The sequence below is a fragment of the Plasmodium coatneyi genome, chromosome 12 (assembly GCF_001680005.1).
Source record: "Plasmodium coatneyi strain Hackeri chromosome 12, complete sequence".
Taxonomy (NCBI): domain Eukaryota; phylum Apicomplexa; class Aconoidasida; order Haemosporida; family Plasmodiidae; genus Plasmodium; species Plasmodium coatneyi.
Window position 1 is genome coordinate 2199314 of NC_033567.1, and position 17721 is coordinate 2217034.

Consider the following 17721-nt stretch of genomic DNA (forward strand, 5'->3'; position numbering starts at 1 on the left):
AAAATTAACATGCGGATCCATACAAGCACCAGATCCTACCGTAGATTCTGCTCCAACACCCGAATCCAGCGGAGGGAAGTCTGAATATGTAGTCTCCCCTAAGAAAAACACTGATTTTTATTATACATGTTTCGCTATCGGATTACCTTTAATCACTTCTTTTTTCTATAAGGTATGTGTTATAACATATATTGCATTAGCAGCATAAAGCGGAAGCACATACGTCCGCATGCAAAATATAAATAGTGGACATCCTCTCATAAATGTTGAGTGTTGGAATGGGCAGATCCGCATATGTGTGGTACGTGATTCTGCGCTATTTTTTCTTAGTATGCTTCACTGCTTTCCCCAAGACAAAATTCTACTGGGAGAAAAAGAAGATCAATGGGACATAACCTTGATGCCTGCACGAACGACTCAACAGAAAATGCTTCCACAACAAACTCTACATTAGATTCCACATTCGATTCTACATTCGATTCTACATTCGATTCCACATTCGATTCCATAACAAATTCCATGACAGAAGGGGATAATTCTACCATATATAATGGTAGATCACCACCTAGGGCAAGAACACAACATAGGCGAAGGAACAACAGGAACGAAGAAAGGAAAAGGAAGAATATAGCTTATCATCGTATGTAATGTCTAACCCTAAAATTTACAGGGAACTACATTTTCGAATTTACTAACTTATCGATTATAGAATAAAGAAAAAAAGGAAGTTCATATATCTGTATGAATACATTTAATGAAGAATGAAGGAGTCCAAAGGAGAAAATAAGCTAATAGGGAGAATACAGAAACTTCATTTATCCGTAATATCTATGCAACAAGAAAATTACGGTCATGGTTAAATTGATAGGGGAGTGGCATATGAGGATGAAGTTAGGGGGGCGCGGCGCAATGCTCTGTGACATGGGGAGAAAACAAAGCAAAGAGAGCGTTGCAAAGGTGGCAACATGAAGCTAGATGTGCGACAAAGTGTGGCGTGATAAATTATGACGGGGCCCGGTAGCAGAGAGCAACCCATTGCATGAGCGCACATCGCTCGGTCAAAGTTTGGCCACCACTATGGAGTTATTTAATTGGCAACTTTGCGCGTTAATCAATTTTGTAATTTTCACTTTTGTAATTTTTCTGCTTTTTATTTTCCATTTTCATGTTTACCATTTTTTCTGTTTGTCAAACTGCTGATCAGCACTCAAAAAAAAAAGGCCACCGAAACAAAGTCAGGGAGAACGTGTGACGCGCTCTTCTGACCTCTTACAATTCGTCCTTCTGATCCTGCGATCCATTCTTCTTATATGACGATTCGTTAGTGTTGGTATCCGATTCGTCCTTCTGCTGCCCATCTTCAGCATGGGAAGCTCCCGCGTCGGCGCTTTCGTTGCCACTTTCGCCGGCATTTCCCTTGTTCTCATTTGAGTTGTCATTCTGTGATTCTTTCTTGCTTTGCTGCTCATCGTTCACATCGTTTTTTTTATCCTTCGCGCTGGATGAAGCATTTTCATCCCCCTTTTTCTCTTTCTTCTCGGCGGGCTTTTTAATTTTCTCCAAACTTTTGATTAGCAAATTAATGGACTTAAATTTCATCTCTACTTCTTTGGCTTTAAAAAATGGAGCAGAATAATTATCTAATTTTTTTTGTTCCTCCTGTGCGTCTTTCCACCACTCTATTGCTTTCTCCAATGAATCTCTCACAACTTTAATGGTTTCCTCGGCCCATGGTTTGGCTGCTGTATACTCTATCAGTTTCTGCTGCATTTCCATAATTTTTGCGTTCGTGTCCTGGATTAGCTTTCCCCTCCCTTGTAATTCTTCCGCTCTTTCCTTAATAGGAAAATAGACATCTTCCAACTCCCTTATTTTGTTACTTACATTTTCTAGGGGTTCGTCATTTTCAGTGTAAAGCCACTCTTCATATTCCTCCAATTTGTTCAGGTACTCGGTGAGGGTATCTTCCTTGCACACCTGCTTGAATATGTCCTGCTTCATTTTGCTTCTGGACTCGTAAATAAAAGACTCGAGTTTGTTTTTTCTTTCCGATTTGAGGAAGATGTTAATATCATGCTCGTCCATTTTCTTTAAAATGTCCTTCTTTGCGTTCACTTCTTCGTTGGTCAGGGGGGCCGGCTTAATGTTCCTGATCTGGTAGGTCATCTGCACTGAGTGTTTCACCACTTGGGTTTTTTTTTCACCTGCTTCTGTTGCCTCTTTCTCCGTCGCTTCTTTGTCGGTGGCTTCCCCCCCCGTGGCTTCGAGGTTAACTTCCCCAGCTGCCTGCTCACTCGTTTCCACATTGGAGCTTTCCTTTTTCTCCTGCCCATCCGCTGTCTCCGCGCTGGCCTCTACCTCTTTCTTCTCCTCATAAATCAGGAACACCTTCTCCAGGGTCAAAATTCCGAACTTATCCAGCTGAAATTCTAGGCTCAGTTTCGGAGGGTCGAACTTTTCGTACTTCTTCTTCGTCGCCTCATCAATAGGGTTCACAGAATATTCATTCAGTACCTTCCCATTCTCCAAAATGGAAAATTTTAAATTTTCCCTATATTTTAATATGACGCTTTTTGTAAGGGGGTATCTGGAGTTATAAGCAATAATTTCCTTCGGCTTATTTTGATCATCTGATGTTTCGTTTTCCCCATCCTTTTGAACTACTATGTGATATTCATTTGACAAAATATCTGTGTAGTTCAAATCTTTCAAACGAAAGTTCGCACTGTTGTAGGCAGCAATGTAGAGGCTTCCCATGGTGACTGCTTCGTCACTGTTGAGGTGCATACCAACAGTTAGGGGATTAAAAAAGGCGGTGATTTCATTTAATACTTTGGGGACTCTCCATGCAGCGCCGATCAATTCTAAAGCTTCAATATCTTTCAATTCGAAGGAAGCCTTCTGAAGGGCATTATTAATTGGGACTTTAAAATTTAAGATCACTTCTTCAATTAGATCTTCGAATTCTTGTCTCGTGACTGTTTCGCTCAAGCTTTTATTCTTGTACAAACTTTCAATAAACACATCCGTGGACTTCTTAGCGCTTAGCAACAATTTTGCTTTATTCGCTGCCAGGACTAATTTCCGCATGGCTTTCCTATCGTCATAAATGGACAAGTTATATTTTTCTTCAAATTTCTTCCTCAAGTGTTCAGCTAGCATCACATCGATTTGATTTCCTGATTTGTTCTCTATAACTTCACATGCATACATCTGAACGCTTCTGGTCCGCACTTTATCTTTCTCTACATGGCTAATTGTTCCTATTCCCACATTGATATTTTTGCTTCCCACGTCCAAGTACATGGTTAATTTGGTCGTGTTCAAAGGCAAGTCGTGCACATTGTGTATGGCAGCAGCGGTGACTCCATTCACTAACCCTAGTAATTCTAGCCCTGCAATTTTGGTTGCATTGAGGAGAGCCTCCTTCTTCCTTTGTGGGTAATTACACGGAATGGATATCACACAGCCGATATGTACATTTACCGACCTCTTCGTTTTGTAATCCACATTTAGATGATTGTACGCTAGCTTCTTTATGTAGCCTAATATATTTGCTGTAATTTCCTCCGACGACAGAACCATATCATTCTTTAGTTTCAAACTGATGGTTCCCCTCTTATGATCTACAACATAATCGTAGTCAAAATATTTAGTAGCTGGATCATCCCCTTGGTGGAATTCGTAATTATTCACATCTCCGTAAAAATCTTCATTACTTTCATCATAATTTTCTACATTGAAATTTTCCTTATTTTTCAATGCATCGAATATGTTGTAGGCTAAATAGTCGTTCCCATTTTGGATCGTCAAATGCGGATGCTTTGCGCTGTATATTTTCGCTTCCTCGTCGAAGGTCCTGACTTTACTACTGAACGAGATTGCATTCGTTATTTTTCGCTTACTCTGATTGTTCAGTAATATGTTGAAACCTTTTCCTGGCGACACAATGGATACCTTTATGTACTCGTTTCCAAAGTCTATGCCCAAAACAGATGCGCCTTTTACCAGGATTACCTGGTTCAGCAGGGCTAGGATCACCAGGGCAAGCAGCAGCGTCCTCTTCATTTTGGTTCACCCTAGACTTTCCGAAGAACTCCTTCTTCCTCTGCGCCCCTTTGTGACTGGTCTACATACGTGCTGGGCTCTTACGCACTGTTCCGCGCTGTTCTTGTTTTTTCGCGGATTCTTCTTGGGGATAATCTGACACGTTCCTGCCGTAGATAGTTTGCTTCTTATCACTTGTACAATAATACTAATGCGTATATACACTGCTGTGGTTACGGCTAAGCATAGTGTACGGTGTTCAAAAGAGTTTACGGAGGGGGAGCGGGGGATCACATAGTAACCTTACAAATATGGGTATTATACCCTTGTTGTAACGTAAAGTATGGTAGAAGGTTATGGTGGAGGGCTATTATTGAGCTCTGTGAAATGCGCGAGTGTCCCTTCTACTATGTTACAACATAGCCGAATTAACTTCACGTTAGTGGTCACCTAGGCTTCCTCGCGTTCCGCGCAGGATATCAATTTATTTAAGCAGTTTGCAGTTCTCGAGCAAACATTCACGCGTATATATAGGCGATCCGCCTCTGTAAATTCCCCTGCGCTGAAATCGGCGGGGGAAAACTCCTCATCGCTATCGCAACAGCGTGGGTGGGGGCGCAGTCAAATTTGTACAAATTTACAATAAGTTTTAATCTTCGCTCGGCATCGCGTTCACGCGAACGTATACATGGCGTATACAAGGCTAAGCTTATATACAAGCAAAGGTTTAAATATCAAAGCAGCTACGTTTATCCTTTTAAGCTTTTTTTTTTTTTTTTTTTTTTTTTTTTTTTTTTTTTTTTTCCTCAAAAAGGAAAATTGCACTAATCTGCTAGGTTACTTTCCCCTATAGTAGTATACCCGAGAAATTGGCAAATTTATTTTTCCACCTTTGATTTTTTCGAAGTTGCTCTATGTAGCCATCTGGCAATAACGTGACTATATTTTTTTACGTTGCATGCTATATTAACCTTTTTTTTTTTTTTAAAGCATTATGGTTAGTTTTGTCCCAGTTTTTGACCTTCCTCCGCTTAAATTTTTATTTAAAATTGACTTCAATTTATATTCCCGCTCAAACTTTCCTCATGCCGACGTGTACCTAAGGACGGTCCAACTGATAGGCATTCGACATACACTACTCCATATGCCGTTTTCTGCGTCTGTTTAAAGAAATTAGCAAATGTAAATTTTTCCTACATTGTACTTTTGTCCTGTATACATGTATACAGGCATAAGTATCATATGTGTGTACTTGCACAAATTTAAAGCGCAGGGTACTACAAAAAAAAAAGTAGACGGATAAGAAGAAGAAGAAGAAAATGGAAAGACCAACAACTAGCCAGATATAGTTCAAATAACGTGAGCAAAAATTTCCTTATCATTGTGTTTTCACCCCTGGAACAAACATTCTAGGGAAGGTCTTAATCTGGTGTGCATCATTGGCGAACATATAAAATGATGAATATACGGGCAATGGGTAAAACAAATCCGCAGAAATGTCTTTCCACTTGCGCCTTTATGCTTATGTGACATTTTATATGCGTCATGGTAAAGTGGGGAGGAGGCCCCTTTTTTTGTGCGTACCAAACGACCAACTTTGCCACGGCGTTTAATCACCCAGACGGATACGTTGCCGCTTAGTTGTGGACCCCATTGCTGCCACGTTACCTTCGATCACTCAGGGAAGAGCCAAATTGGGAAACAAAAAAAAAAAATTGGAAAACTATTGAGCGGGTCAACAAAGTTCCCAGCGTGCAACACGACTTATGCGAGGAGGAATATTTTTCCTATCCGTCGTTTAGCCGTAAAGGTAAGAGCCAAAGAGATGCCTCACTTCGCTTTGCCCAGCAGGGGGCGCTATATTCACTCCACGCGACAATTTTAGCCAGTGGGGGAAAAAAAAAATCGTCCCCATTTAAGTTATGCTTACGCATGCGCAAAAAAATATACATCCAAATTATACACATAGACAGATTTACACAAGCAGGTAACCACACATGCATGTTTCCTCGCAAGACGGGCACGCTGCACGGAGTCAAATGAAACAAAAAAAGGACAAAAGGTGGGCAAGTGGGGCGAACAGCATGTGCAGGTGCGCGGCACGGATAAACAGCGGAGTGCATCTCAAATATGAACAGGTTTCTAATTATGCGGAAGGAGTTTCCTTCCACCTATGTGTACATATTTTTACGCTCAAATCAGTGTGCTAATCTAATTCGAAATGGCAACACGGCAGTGGTGGGTTGCATGCAGCGCGCCTTCAAACAAAGAACAAAAAAAAAAGGGGTGTAGCGGAAAGAGGCAGGAAGAACTAACGAGTGATAAAAAGGGAAAGAAAACAAGGATCAGTTTTTTTATCCAACCCGTTTGTCACGAAGATGACTGCGTTCATCCCGTATCCTCCCTCTCCATCGGTGTTGCACCGTTCGTGAAGCGCCGCTTCAGGAAACTCCACTTACAAGCCATAAATGTTCAGTACCTCCCTCATTTTGCCTTCCCCAGTGTATCATCAATGCAGGGAATGCGCGGAGGTGTTCAATTATGTGCTCAGTTCTTCGCGGGACCAAAAGGGGGAGCTAAATGGAGGTCATTCCTATCCCATGTGCGGTGGTCTCCAATAAGGATAACTGTGTACATCCTCGAATTGATGATTCATTCCCCGTTTGGGTGTTTCTCCCTTGGGTGATATATCTTTCCTTGTGCTATCGCTCTGTTTTACTTATCTGGGGACAGCTCTTCGTACTTCCCCCCAACGAATACCTTGGGCAGCAGAAACTCCTTGTCGAAACTGTTCTGTACAATTTTGGACTTATCAGTTGATCTCTCCTGTTTAGACGCCTCTTCCTTCTGTTGCATGACGGCTTGTTGTTCAAGTGCCTTCACGTCACCACATCCCCAAGCTTCCACCTCATTGATGGACAGTTTATAAAGGAATCTATCCGCATTATCATCGTCGTCTTCATCATCCTCATCATACGCCGAGCGTTTGTTATTCACGTTTCGACCGGCACGCCTCTCCTTCTGATAATGGGGGAAGTAGAGGTGACCACTCTTATATGTATAATCCGACTGCGTACAGTAGGAGTCTTTAAATTCATCACTCAGAAATAATCGGAAACACTCGGTTCTTCCTCCAAATCCTAAACCCTTTGGATAAAACGAGTTTTTGCTATTCAAATAGACATAATTTGTGCCAAACTGATTTGACCTTATAACTCTAAAAACGGGATGAGCTGAAAATAAGAAATCGTTGGATGAACCCTGGAAGAGGTGAGAATCCTTCAAGGGGGTAGTACAGACAGCTCCCAAAATTTGATTATCCTTTGTCTTGATTACAATAACAATTGGGGATTCATAATAAAAAAGGGAGCTAATAAATCGGTTGAAACTTGTGCCTTGTTTCCATGAGGCATAGAGTCTAAACCATGCGTTGTTCGTGAAACATGGGGAGCACTGTCGCAAGGTGAAAATAATTTCGTCTGTTAATATTTTACTTGTTTTATTTAAAAATAATCCTCTCCAGTCGTTTGTTGCTTTTTGTATTTCCACTATGGAAGATGACTTTGCGTATTTGTCTTCATACAGCTTGCTTCTTTTTTCATCCTGTTCACTTTTTTCTTTTTTTTTCTTAATTTCGCTCTTTTTCATGTTCGTATATATAGTGTGTATTAGTTCTATGCTGTTGATGCACATGTCGTTTAAATTTTCGAATTCGTCTTCTCTTTTGTCATCATTTGTCCCGTTTTCCCCGTTTGGATCGTCCCCCTTCTTCCCTCCTGATTCCCCCGGCAAGATATTTTCATTGTCCATAAAATGCTTAAACGTCGCGTTGGCATAGTTCCCACTCAAAACTGTGAACGTCGAGCTAATGTATTCAATGGCCAGCGAGTATATGGAGTGCTTATTATTATCGATCGAGTTTACAAAAAGCCTAAACCCAGTGATAATATTTCGGAAGTCTAAATTTGCCTCGAGAGAATAAAACAGTTCATTAAAAAAATATGCCATATCCCAACTGTTTTTTCTTTTCATCGCTCCTATATCATCATAGATACTGGTTGTCGAGTGTTTTAGGAAGTTGCTTTTATTTTCCGGCATAGGGTTCCTATTTGTTAGCTTAAAAAGGGTGCTATTTGAGCATAGTATGTATAGTTGCTCAATATAAATGTAGGTGAACAGATGGTGCATGGCTTCCTCCACGGATATCAAATCCTTCATCATGTAGTTTCTTGGGTACTGATTCTTTAGTTTATGTTTGTCCAGAAAAAATATATTATCATTTATAAATTTGTAATTTCTTTCTTTTTTTTTATTTTTGTTTATTATGTTTACATTTGAGTCTGAGAGGACGAACTCGAAAGAGTTGCGATCTCGACCTTCAAGATCTCCTTCCCCCGGGGAAATCTCATCATCGCTATCCGCGTCGACATCGTTCTCTCCATTTGGGGGATTAGCCCCCACGTAGGAGGCACCCCCTCGGTGGTGATCTAACTCCCCATCTGGGTCTACCCCCTCTTCCTCATGAGTCACATCCTCATTTGTGCAGATTCTTTCACTGGGTTCCTCCCCCCTGCTGCTTTTCAACGCGCAAGAGGGTGTGTCCCCTTTTTGTTCACTCTTACTGTCATCCTCCTTGAGGGAGACCCTCTCTATGCCATTTTCATTATCTCCCTCTTCGTTCTCTTCCGCGTTTTTCAATTTTCTCGACTGGCTATTGATACTGCGGCTGTTTCTTTTCGATATTGTGTACTTTAAAAAGGTCCTGAATAATATCCTCACAAGAACTCTCGTTTTGACTGTACGAATATAGGACAGTATATTTATAATATCCTGCAGGGATATTTCATTTTTCACTTTTTTACTGTTTTTGTTGAAAAGGATATTTAGGGCATAATTCAATCCATAATTATTCACCCCGTTTTCACTTTTCTTGTTTGTTCTTCTCAACACTTCATGGAAGGAGGGAAGTACAAGGGCAATGTAGGGCCTCAAGATGTGAGGATACACGTATATAAAATCTAAGGTTCTGACCCGCTCGTTTATTTCCTTTTTGTTTAGGTTAAATTTTTTTCTTATTTTTTCTACATCTTCCTCGCTCAGGCAACCGTAGTTCAGGGTATTCTTTGAGTGTCCCTCCCCCATGTTTGGAGCCCATGTAAAAAAAAAAAAGTTCAGCGAGTGTTAGTAGGGACGGCAAACAGGCCTACTACAGGGGACCATTAAAAGGAAGTTGCTTCGTATACAGATTATGGATGCCACTTGAAAATGTTACTTAAGGGGCCGTCAAAATGCTCCTTAGAACAGCGACGAAACACGCAACAAATTTGGCTCTACAGATGCGACCTCGAAATGCATGTTCACGCATTCGCCTAGTCTCTGTGTCGTACGTTCATCTAGCAATTCCTTGGGAAACCATTAATCGCGTGAGAAAATTAAAAATTTTTCCTTTCCCCCAATCACCAATTCGTGACTTCTTTTCTTCTCCCCGTTGTTGTAGGCTCTGGCAAACGCGCACGTGCATGTAGTATAGCATGCAGAATTTCACATGCAACAGAAGTGTCGAGCGCATGTATTTACCCCGCGGCGAGAATCAGCCTTTTCCGTTTTTTGCGACATCAATTTTTTTTTTTTCTCCTCCTTCCAGCACGTTGGCTCTGCTCCGTATACATATATGCGCACGTGCGTACATAATATGTATATGCATATATTTGTTTCTTTATTTGTATATAATATGTACACGGCGAGCACCTTCCCCAGTGGGCGGTGTCCGGTTCTCTTGCAAAATTCCCTTTGTTTCTTCCCCCTCCCCCGTGCGGTGGAACGCAAAAGGGAGAAAATTCCTTCGCTCCTTACCTCCAAATGGTTTTCTCCAGTCACGTATGATGCTTCATTTGTATAATTAGTCCTCAGAACTTTCACTTGTGCTCAGTGTGGGGCGCTGCAAAGCAGATATAAAGTTATTTTGCCCCCTGTGCGTGTACATAATGACACGTAAATCCTTAGGCTGCATATGCCAATATTCGATTTCCCTTCCTTATTTCACTTCCGCATATATACGCGGCGTTTATACACTCTCTCGTACGCGCTCGTGTATGCACCTTCACGTCTGCACATATATTCACATGCACGCCTTCACCCTCGCCGTAGCTGTATCTGCGAATTGTGTTTTTTCCGTATAAAAGGTAGTGCTGTTTCTTGTATAATGTTCGGTTGGCTGAATTTGTCCTTTTTTTATTTCCTTTATTATTTTATTTTTCTTTTTCCCCTTCCCCTTCCCAATGGAGTCTACGCGACGCAATTATATGTGCAGCTCTTCTAAGCAGTGCCCGTAAGGGAGCACAAGATTGCACTCTTCGCTTGATGTTTCCCGCAGGGGTATACACATGTGTACTTAAGCGTACATTCGCGTGTATGTGTTATTGTGTATGACTATGCGTTCATCCCACAGACGTCTACTTATACTTATGTACACAATGCGATGTGCAGTTTCTTCTGCCCCACACTCCATGTTTTTTTAAACGTTGGAAATTTACTTGTCGCGGAGAAGAAACATATTGGCAGGACACATCCATTCGCGATTTGAAAACCATAAAACTGTTTACGGAAGTTTTATTTTTATTTTTTTTTTTCGAGCGAGAAAAATGGGAAGTAAAAACACGAATTCCCGCGTTGGCGCACATTTGGGTTTTTACTCCAGTTGGAACTAACTGGGGAGGATGTTAAGCTGCATGTTAAGTGGTATGTTAAGAAGCATGACATATAAAAAGTGCACAACGCGGACCATTCGCTGCTCACAAACAGGACAGCAAATAGGGGGAAAAAATCAAATAATTCCGTGCCATGCGCCTTTCTTGCTCACCCTTCTTTTTTTATTTTTCTGTAAAAAAATTGCGGCATTTTTGCGCTTCACTTCAGTTTGGAAAAAAAAAAAAAACACGCGCTAAAGCGTTTTTTCGCAGGCGTCCTTATTAATTTTGAGTACAAAGATATGCGCATATGAATATGAAACCATTTACGTGCATATATATATGAACGATAATTTACTAAGTGAAAGAGGCATAGCGCCTCTCCGTTGTAGACACGTGTTTTGCACATATATAGTGGGGTTCCTACGTCGAGGGGTTCTCCTGTTGCGTGACCCTCCACATCAACCATGGTTCGTACGGTGTACACCCCCATGCAAGCGTGCCTCCCGCAGCACCATTTTTGTCTTTTTCCCTTGCAACCGGGGTTAATACTTATGCTCCACGAACGGAAAGGCGCACACCTGGGCGAGCGCAAACTTGTGAGCCGATCTGCTCCTTAGTATTTTATATTTTTTCTTCTTCGAAAATTCTTGCGGGATGTCCGTAGGTATAGATATGAGCACCTTTTCGTTATTTTTGGCAAACTCCCTTTTGATGTACCCCTGAGCAATTCGCTTTTCATAAACGGGGCTCCATGTGCAGGAGGTTACATAGCCAATGGGTTCCTTATACGGATAGGACAATATTTTGCACGTCTTAAAAATTAATTCCTTAGATACTATGCCAATACGTAGAAACTTGGACTTCATGCTGAATTCCTTTAGTAAATTTTGGTACCCAAAAATATTTCTCTCTTTAATTTTCTTATATTTTAATGTCCAAGCAAGGGATGCAGTAATGGGGGTTGTGTTTTTAAAAATGTCGATGCCGTAAAGTGGAATCCCTGCCTCCATTCTCAACATATTTAACGCATATGCTCCCGCCAATTTTACCTTCACATGGCTTAAAAATAATTCAACGTAGTAGTCACTTATGTTATTATCTACAACGAATTCGAATCCATCTTCTCCTGTGTCTCCACATCGGACGCACAGAATTTCATACCTGTTCATCTCATCATGGGGCGGTACTTCCCCCCTCAGATTTATCGCTTCCTTTGCATTTTTCACCATGTTCAATTTTTTAAAACTCATGTACGGCATGTTAACAAATTCGTCCTTTTCTTTTTCTTCCCGTTGGAAGTGTAACCCATAATGCTGACCTTTTTCTGTGTCCTCTTTTATTACATTTTTTAGGAACGTCACCCCTTTCTTCCCTTGGGCTGCATTTTCCCAGTTAAAATAATCCAGCACATCATTGAGGACCAGGTTGCTTAGCGGCCCCTGCAGGGACAGCACCCTCTTGTTTGTCTCGACTTGTATGTGGACATCCATTCCGCTGTCTCTGCAAAATAGAATATAGTCACTTAAGTATTCATAAAGACCCTTCTTATAGTATCCTGAGGATATCAATACGACTTCGTTCTCCCCCTTTAGTACGTAAGCCGTGTCTATTATGTACGCTTTGTTGTCCAACACACAGGCGTAGCAAACGTCATTACTGTTCATGTCGTTTAGGTCACTAGATAGGAACTGGTTGCATATGTAGATGGAATCCCTTCCGGTGAACTTTACTATTAGCTGGTACGACTTATCAAATAAGCTGCAAGCATTTCTTGTGTGGAAATATTCCTGCAGGGTACCCTTAGAGAACTTGGACGCAATAATGCAGTTATTATAAAGAATGAATGAAGCTCCCTTGCTGCTAAAAAGAGACCCCAGTTTTCTATTCCTATCGGCTGTGCTCAACGTGGTGAATACGTCTAAGCAACTTATGTCAATCTCTTCTCCTTCATCTGCGTAATTTAAAATGTCTTCGATGTAAAGCTTTTTTAAAATTTGTTCATCTTCGCGGTTTTGAAGTACACCCTGTTCAGTCATGTTACTCGCGCAGTGCGTGAGGTTGTTCTCCAGGAGGGATTCCAGCTCTTTACCAACTTCTGCATCTCCGCCTTCTATTAAATTGCTTTGCTTGCCTTCCGGGATGCAACTATATGTTGCGGGTTCCTCCATCGAAATGGGGTTCTCTCTGCGGGATTCCCCTTTTTGGCACATTTCGCTGAATGTGTATGGTTCAGGGGGGTGCACAATCGTCACGTCCTCTTTCGGTACTTCCATCCGATTGGTTATGCCGTCCCTATCTTCGCACGCCTCATCTTTCACAACCTTGCAGTTGCCCCAGAGAGTTTTACCCGAGACATTCTTCCTCTTCCTGCGAACATCTTTCAAATACCCTGGAGCCTTTGCATAGCCATTCTCATTGTCACTTTCATGAAGGCGATTTATATTGGTATACTCGTTGGTCAGCTTCTTTATATGCGTGTCGACAAAATACTGTGGATTCTCAATTTGGTTAATTATTTCTTTCTTTTTGTCGATAAAATTGTCACATATAGAGAAGAGGTTCACAGGGGGTGAGATCATCTGTTGCCTGTCCTCGTCATTCTTCCCACCACTGTAGGGATGAGGTTCTCCCCCCTTGGTAACCTCCCTACGCATTTGCATAAGACGGTTTATGCACTCCCTTTCTTCTGTGCTGACTTCCTCCTCTACTTTCTGTTCATACATAAAATTCGAGCCATTATTTTTGGTCACTTGCTTGAGTGGGTTATATATCCACCCGCCCCTGCTACCTTTCTTCACCTTTGAAAATTTGGGCACGTGATTAGGGTTATGTCTGTACTTTTCTTCGTAGAACTTCTCCCTCTGCTTTTGCCTCCTCCTGGTCACTGCACCATACGTCCCGAAAGCTCTCCCTCCATTTTTGCACATCCATATTGTGCTACCACTAATCGAGTTGGCTACAATGTGCGAACGTGAAACTACTTTCTGGCGACAAATTATTCCATTAAGAAAGAGGGAAAATTTCTTATTCATTTGAATGTTCTCTCAGGTGTGAAGCAGGGAATGTGGTCTGCCTATCTGAGGGGGGGCCGTCAAATGCTCCCGCACGGGCAAATGTCACCATGTGGGGGAAGTTAAATGCCTGGTGAGGACAACCGTGCATATATTTATGCTCAGTTATGATTTGTACCAGGGTGTGCCGGTTAGAGGTACTCCCTCAACATTTTTTAAAAGCTCATTTTATTGGAGCCATTCGAACCAATGGTCCATATTAACATCACATTTGTGTGTTGACCATTTGGTACGTTCCCCGTCCCAAGTGTCGCACTTTTTTCACGACGCTGCCTTTTTCAGGTGAATCAGCTTCGTTCGCGATGAGCCACTGTCCCATTATGTTATAGATGCATGGCACCAATTTTGGCTCCGATCTATGCGCCGGTATAACCTGGCATTGAAAAGTACATTCAACGGGATGGCGACATCAAGCGTGTCGTAAAGGGGCGGATCCTTTGCGCACTAATGAACAGGCAACTAATAAGCCCCTTCGCTTGGCATATGCCCATCCGGATGGTTTCCAAAATGGATTCCTCCTCCTTCCCGCATGAGAAGCTCCAAACTTAAGTGCGTAGCGTTTCAGCAAATGTTAAGATAAGAAACCCTATTGGGGAGCACTCCCTTTCGAATCGTCCCACTTTGGACGAATCTTGCTTGTCGTGCCCTTTTAGCTTCTTCAATTCAGCTAAAAGGCACAAGTAAAGGGGTAAGTATCCCCTATCCATGTGGCCAAAATGTGGAAATTTTTTTAAAACACGTAGAACCCTTCTGACGAGTTGAAACAAAAAAAAAAAAAAAAAAAAAAAAGAAGAGGAAGAAGGCTGCGCCCACGCGGACACACATTACGGTGAGCACACTTGCTCACATTCACGTATACGCTGCGTAACTGTGGACACCAAAACAACATGCGCAGGTAGGTGGCGAATGTGTTCGCACCAAGGATGCGCTTTAAAGTAGAAGATGCTTTTCCAAGAATTTTGCCACATTATTGAAACAAAAAAAAATTTAAATAAATACATAATTAAATAGATAATTAAATGGACAATTAAATGAAGAAAGCAAATGTAACACGAGAAACCTCCCTTTCTTTTGTGTACACCGTATGCGCGTTTCTCGTTCCACTGTGGGTTGCTCCATAAGGGATGTGGACGGCATGCGGTACCCTGCATCCAAAGGGGCCTCCCAATAAGGTTCCCACCACGCGTAAGGCCCCCCACCAGTACATCAAAAAAAATGAGCAAGAATGTTTTCCTCCGCAAACTCGGTATTCTTGTACAATTTCCACGTCCTGTCAAAAGACGTGGAGGATATGAAACTCCCATCCGGAGAAATATCAACATTCCTCACCTTATTATCATTATTGTATAAAATCTTGGTGCAGTAGAAATTCACGGAATCCCATATTTTGATAAAGGTGTCGAACGAACTGGACGTTATATACCTACCATAGGTTGGCTCGAAAACTGCGTCTGTTACTATTTTGTTGTGTGCAAGGATGTTACACGAAACGGTAAAGTTTCTCAAGTCGAATATTTTTATTGTATTATCAGCTGAGCAGGTACAGAACATGTTTGGCAAGAAGGGATTAAAATTGATGTTCATGATACAGTTATTATGAACCATTTTTTTCTTGTCGATATTTTTTCCCGTTCTTATGTCCCATAGCATTAGTCCCCCCTTGGAGTCTCCAGAGAGGTATAAATTTCCATAAGGATTAAACGTGGCCGAATACACATTCGTATTGTGACCCTCTTGGTAAAATAGCTCTTCCTGCGTTTCGATGTCAAAGAACTTTATCGTTTCATCTTCCGAGCACGTCAGTACGTGTCTGTTCAATGGATGAAAGGATATTTTGTTGATCCGATCGTCGTGTGCCTTCACCTTGCACAGCAGGTGTTTTTTACCGCTTTTACTGTCGTTATGTTTTTTTTTTTTTTTTGTTTCCCCATTATGCTGGTCACCCTTTTCCTTCGCGCTGGAGCCTTTGGCTTCCTCCTCTTCATTATCGCTAAGCTCGTCGGCGGAGTGTTCACCGCTTTTGTTCTTCCTCCCCCCTGTCGCCTTTTCGCCATCGTCCCCATACGAAACGTTTTGGTCATCCAGCATGTCCTCTTCGGTGAAGGGCCTCCAAAGGCAGAAGGACCTATCAGACGAACAGGACGCCAGGAGAAGGTCTGTCTTTTTCACATCCTTATAGCTGAGCGTACTATAGTAGGAATAATTATTGGGATAGTTCCAATCAATGCAATTTATTTTATCCTCATGTCCATTTTTAAGTGTCTTCACTATATTGTAATTATCGTTTCTATAATTAAAAATGTTAATGTACGTATTATAACTGCTGACTGCAAAGACGCTATTGTCAGGGGAAAATTTTCCCATGGTTAGAGGTCTATCATCACCCAGTTGGGAAATGAAGAGGTCAAATTCACTCTTCATATGTTCACTATACAACGATATATATTTTTCATATTCATCTTTTGAAAATTTTTCTTGAAATTTGTTTATCATTTCTTTGTGCAATAATATCCTTGGCAACGTTTTTAAGGTTAAGTCTAGACGAGCTATCTTAAGTTCTTCCGAACTTTCTGTGTAGAATTTTTCCGTGATGGTACTCTTTACAGTCATCCCTTTAGCTGAAATACTTTGTTCTTTTAACCGCTTTGTTCCTAATTTCTCTTCCAGTTCATTTATTTTTAAATATTCTGGTGAATTCACATCATACAATTTACTAAAATCGATGTAGTACCTTTTCAGGATGTTTTTAAATTCTTCCACTTCCTCCTCATTGTCGATATTTTTCTTTTTTACAAATTTATCATATTTTGTTACTAGTATACTTTTGAGTCTTTTTCTTTTATCATAGCTATCTTCTCCGAACAGACAAATGGGTTCTTTCAATAATCGCAGGATATTCTTCACATCCAATTCCTTCGTGGGGATTCCCAAACATACTTTTCTCATTTTACTTTTCATTTCAAATTCTTCCAGTGCATTTTCGCTGCTGGTCATTTCCACCTTCCCTTTGGCACTTCCTGCACCTAGACCCATCCCTATTCCGCTTTTTTTCAGCTTCCCATTTTCGTTCAATATGGATTCATTGAGGACATCGCTGATTTTCATTTTTTCCAACTGGTGCAGCAGCTAGGCGGGAAGAGGTCTTACCTGGCAACTTTTCTCCTCGTACGCAGGGAACTTTGCATAGATGCGTATATACACCTATACGTGCACAATATGTACTTGTTGTACACGCGTATGCGCCTTTTGTTATCTGGGCCCGAAAGTTAACGCGAAGTGCCTACTGCCAGGGTGCACACAATACATACCATATGCCTAGTGCGCAGGAGTTACCATAGAGCAGAAGCATCCTCTTTTTTTACCTGCGTACAACTTCGACCAACAGGGATGAGCCACATGAAGGAGTGGCTACTTTGCTATATACGGGACATGGAAACGGATCCTTGCCTTTTCTCCCCCTGTATCTGCTTTTCCTTCTCATATAATGGGCGTGGAATCGAAGTACTGCATATAAGTATAATTGCCCTGGAACAGTTTGTAAATGTTGAAAAAGGGGACTGGAAGAATGAACGGAAAAGTCAACGGGGAAAATAATACGGGAAAAGTGAAAAAAAATTAAAAGTATAAATGGAAAAATAATATGGAAAACTCGAAAGAAAAAAAAAGAATAAGAAAAAAAAAAAAAGAAACCGACTGAAAAATTACGCAAAAAATGAAAGCAAAAAAAAAAAAAAAAAAGTGGCCAACCGGGTTAAAAACTTGTAGGTTGGGCGACGCACGTGCTGTATCGAAAAAGAAGCCGCTCGGTTTTGAAAAAGTGTTCTGCCATACATATGCCGCATACAATTTACGTAACTATTTAATGCACCCTTTTAATAATAAAAGTAGCAACAGTAAATTGTTGGGCAAAACAA

The 17721-nt window shown here is 41.2% G+C and overlaps 4 protein-coding genes across 4 annotated transcripts; all 4 read right to left on the reverse strand.

Moving 5' to 3' along the window:
* Nucleotides 1–1269: 1269 nt before the first annotated feature.
* PCOAH_00041470 (Hsp protein) lies at nucleotides 1270–4068 on the reverse strand (the record flags this gene model as incomplete). Its single annotated transcript, XM_020060935.1, has 1 exon — nucleotides 1270–4068. The coding sequence occupies one exon, from the start codon at nucleotides 4066–4068 to the stop codon at nucleotides 1270–1272; it is 2799 nt and encodes a 932-aa protein (XP_019916945.1).
* A 2694-nt stretch (nucleotides 4069–6762) lies between these two features.
* Nucleotides 6763–9189, reverse strand: PCOAH_00041480 (Uncharacterized protein; the record flags this gene model as incomplete). The annotated part of the gene is made up of 1 exon (XM_020060936.1): nucleotides 6763–9189. The coding sequence occupies one exon, from the start codon at nucleotides 9187–9189 to the stop codon at nucleotides 6763–6765; it is 2427 nt and encodes an 808-aa protein (XP_019916526.1).
* Nucleotides 9190–11278: 2089 nt separating this feature from the next.
* PCOAH_00041490 (Glycine cleavage T-protein (Aminomethyl transferase)) lies at nucleotides 11279–13768 on the reverse strand (the record flags this gene model as incomplete). Its single annotated transcript, XM_020060937.1, has 1 exon — nucleotides 11279–13768. The coding sequence occupies one exon, from the start codon at nucleotides 13766–13768 to the stop codon at nucleotides 11279–11281; it is 2490 nt and encodes an 829-aa protein (XP_019916236.1).
* Nucleotides 13769–15013: 1245 nt separating this feature from the next.
* On the reverse strand, nucleotides 15014–16912 carry PCOAH_00041500 (Serine/threonine-protein kinase PRP4; the record flags this gene model as incomplete). The annotated part of the gene is made up of 1 exon (XM_020060938.1): nucleotides 15014–16912. One exon carries the CDS (start codon nucleotides 16910–16912, stop codon nucleotides 15014–15016), a length of 1899 nt encoding a protein of 632 aa, XP_019916064.1.
* Nucleotides 16913–17721: the final 809 nt, after the last annotated feature.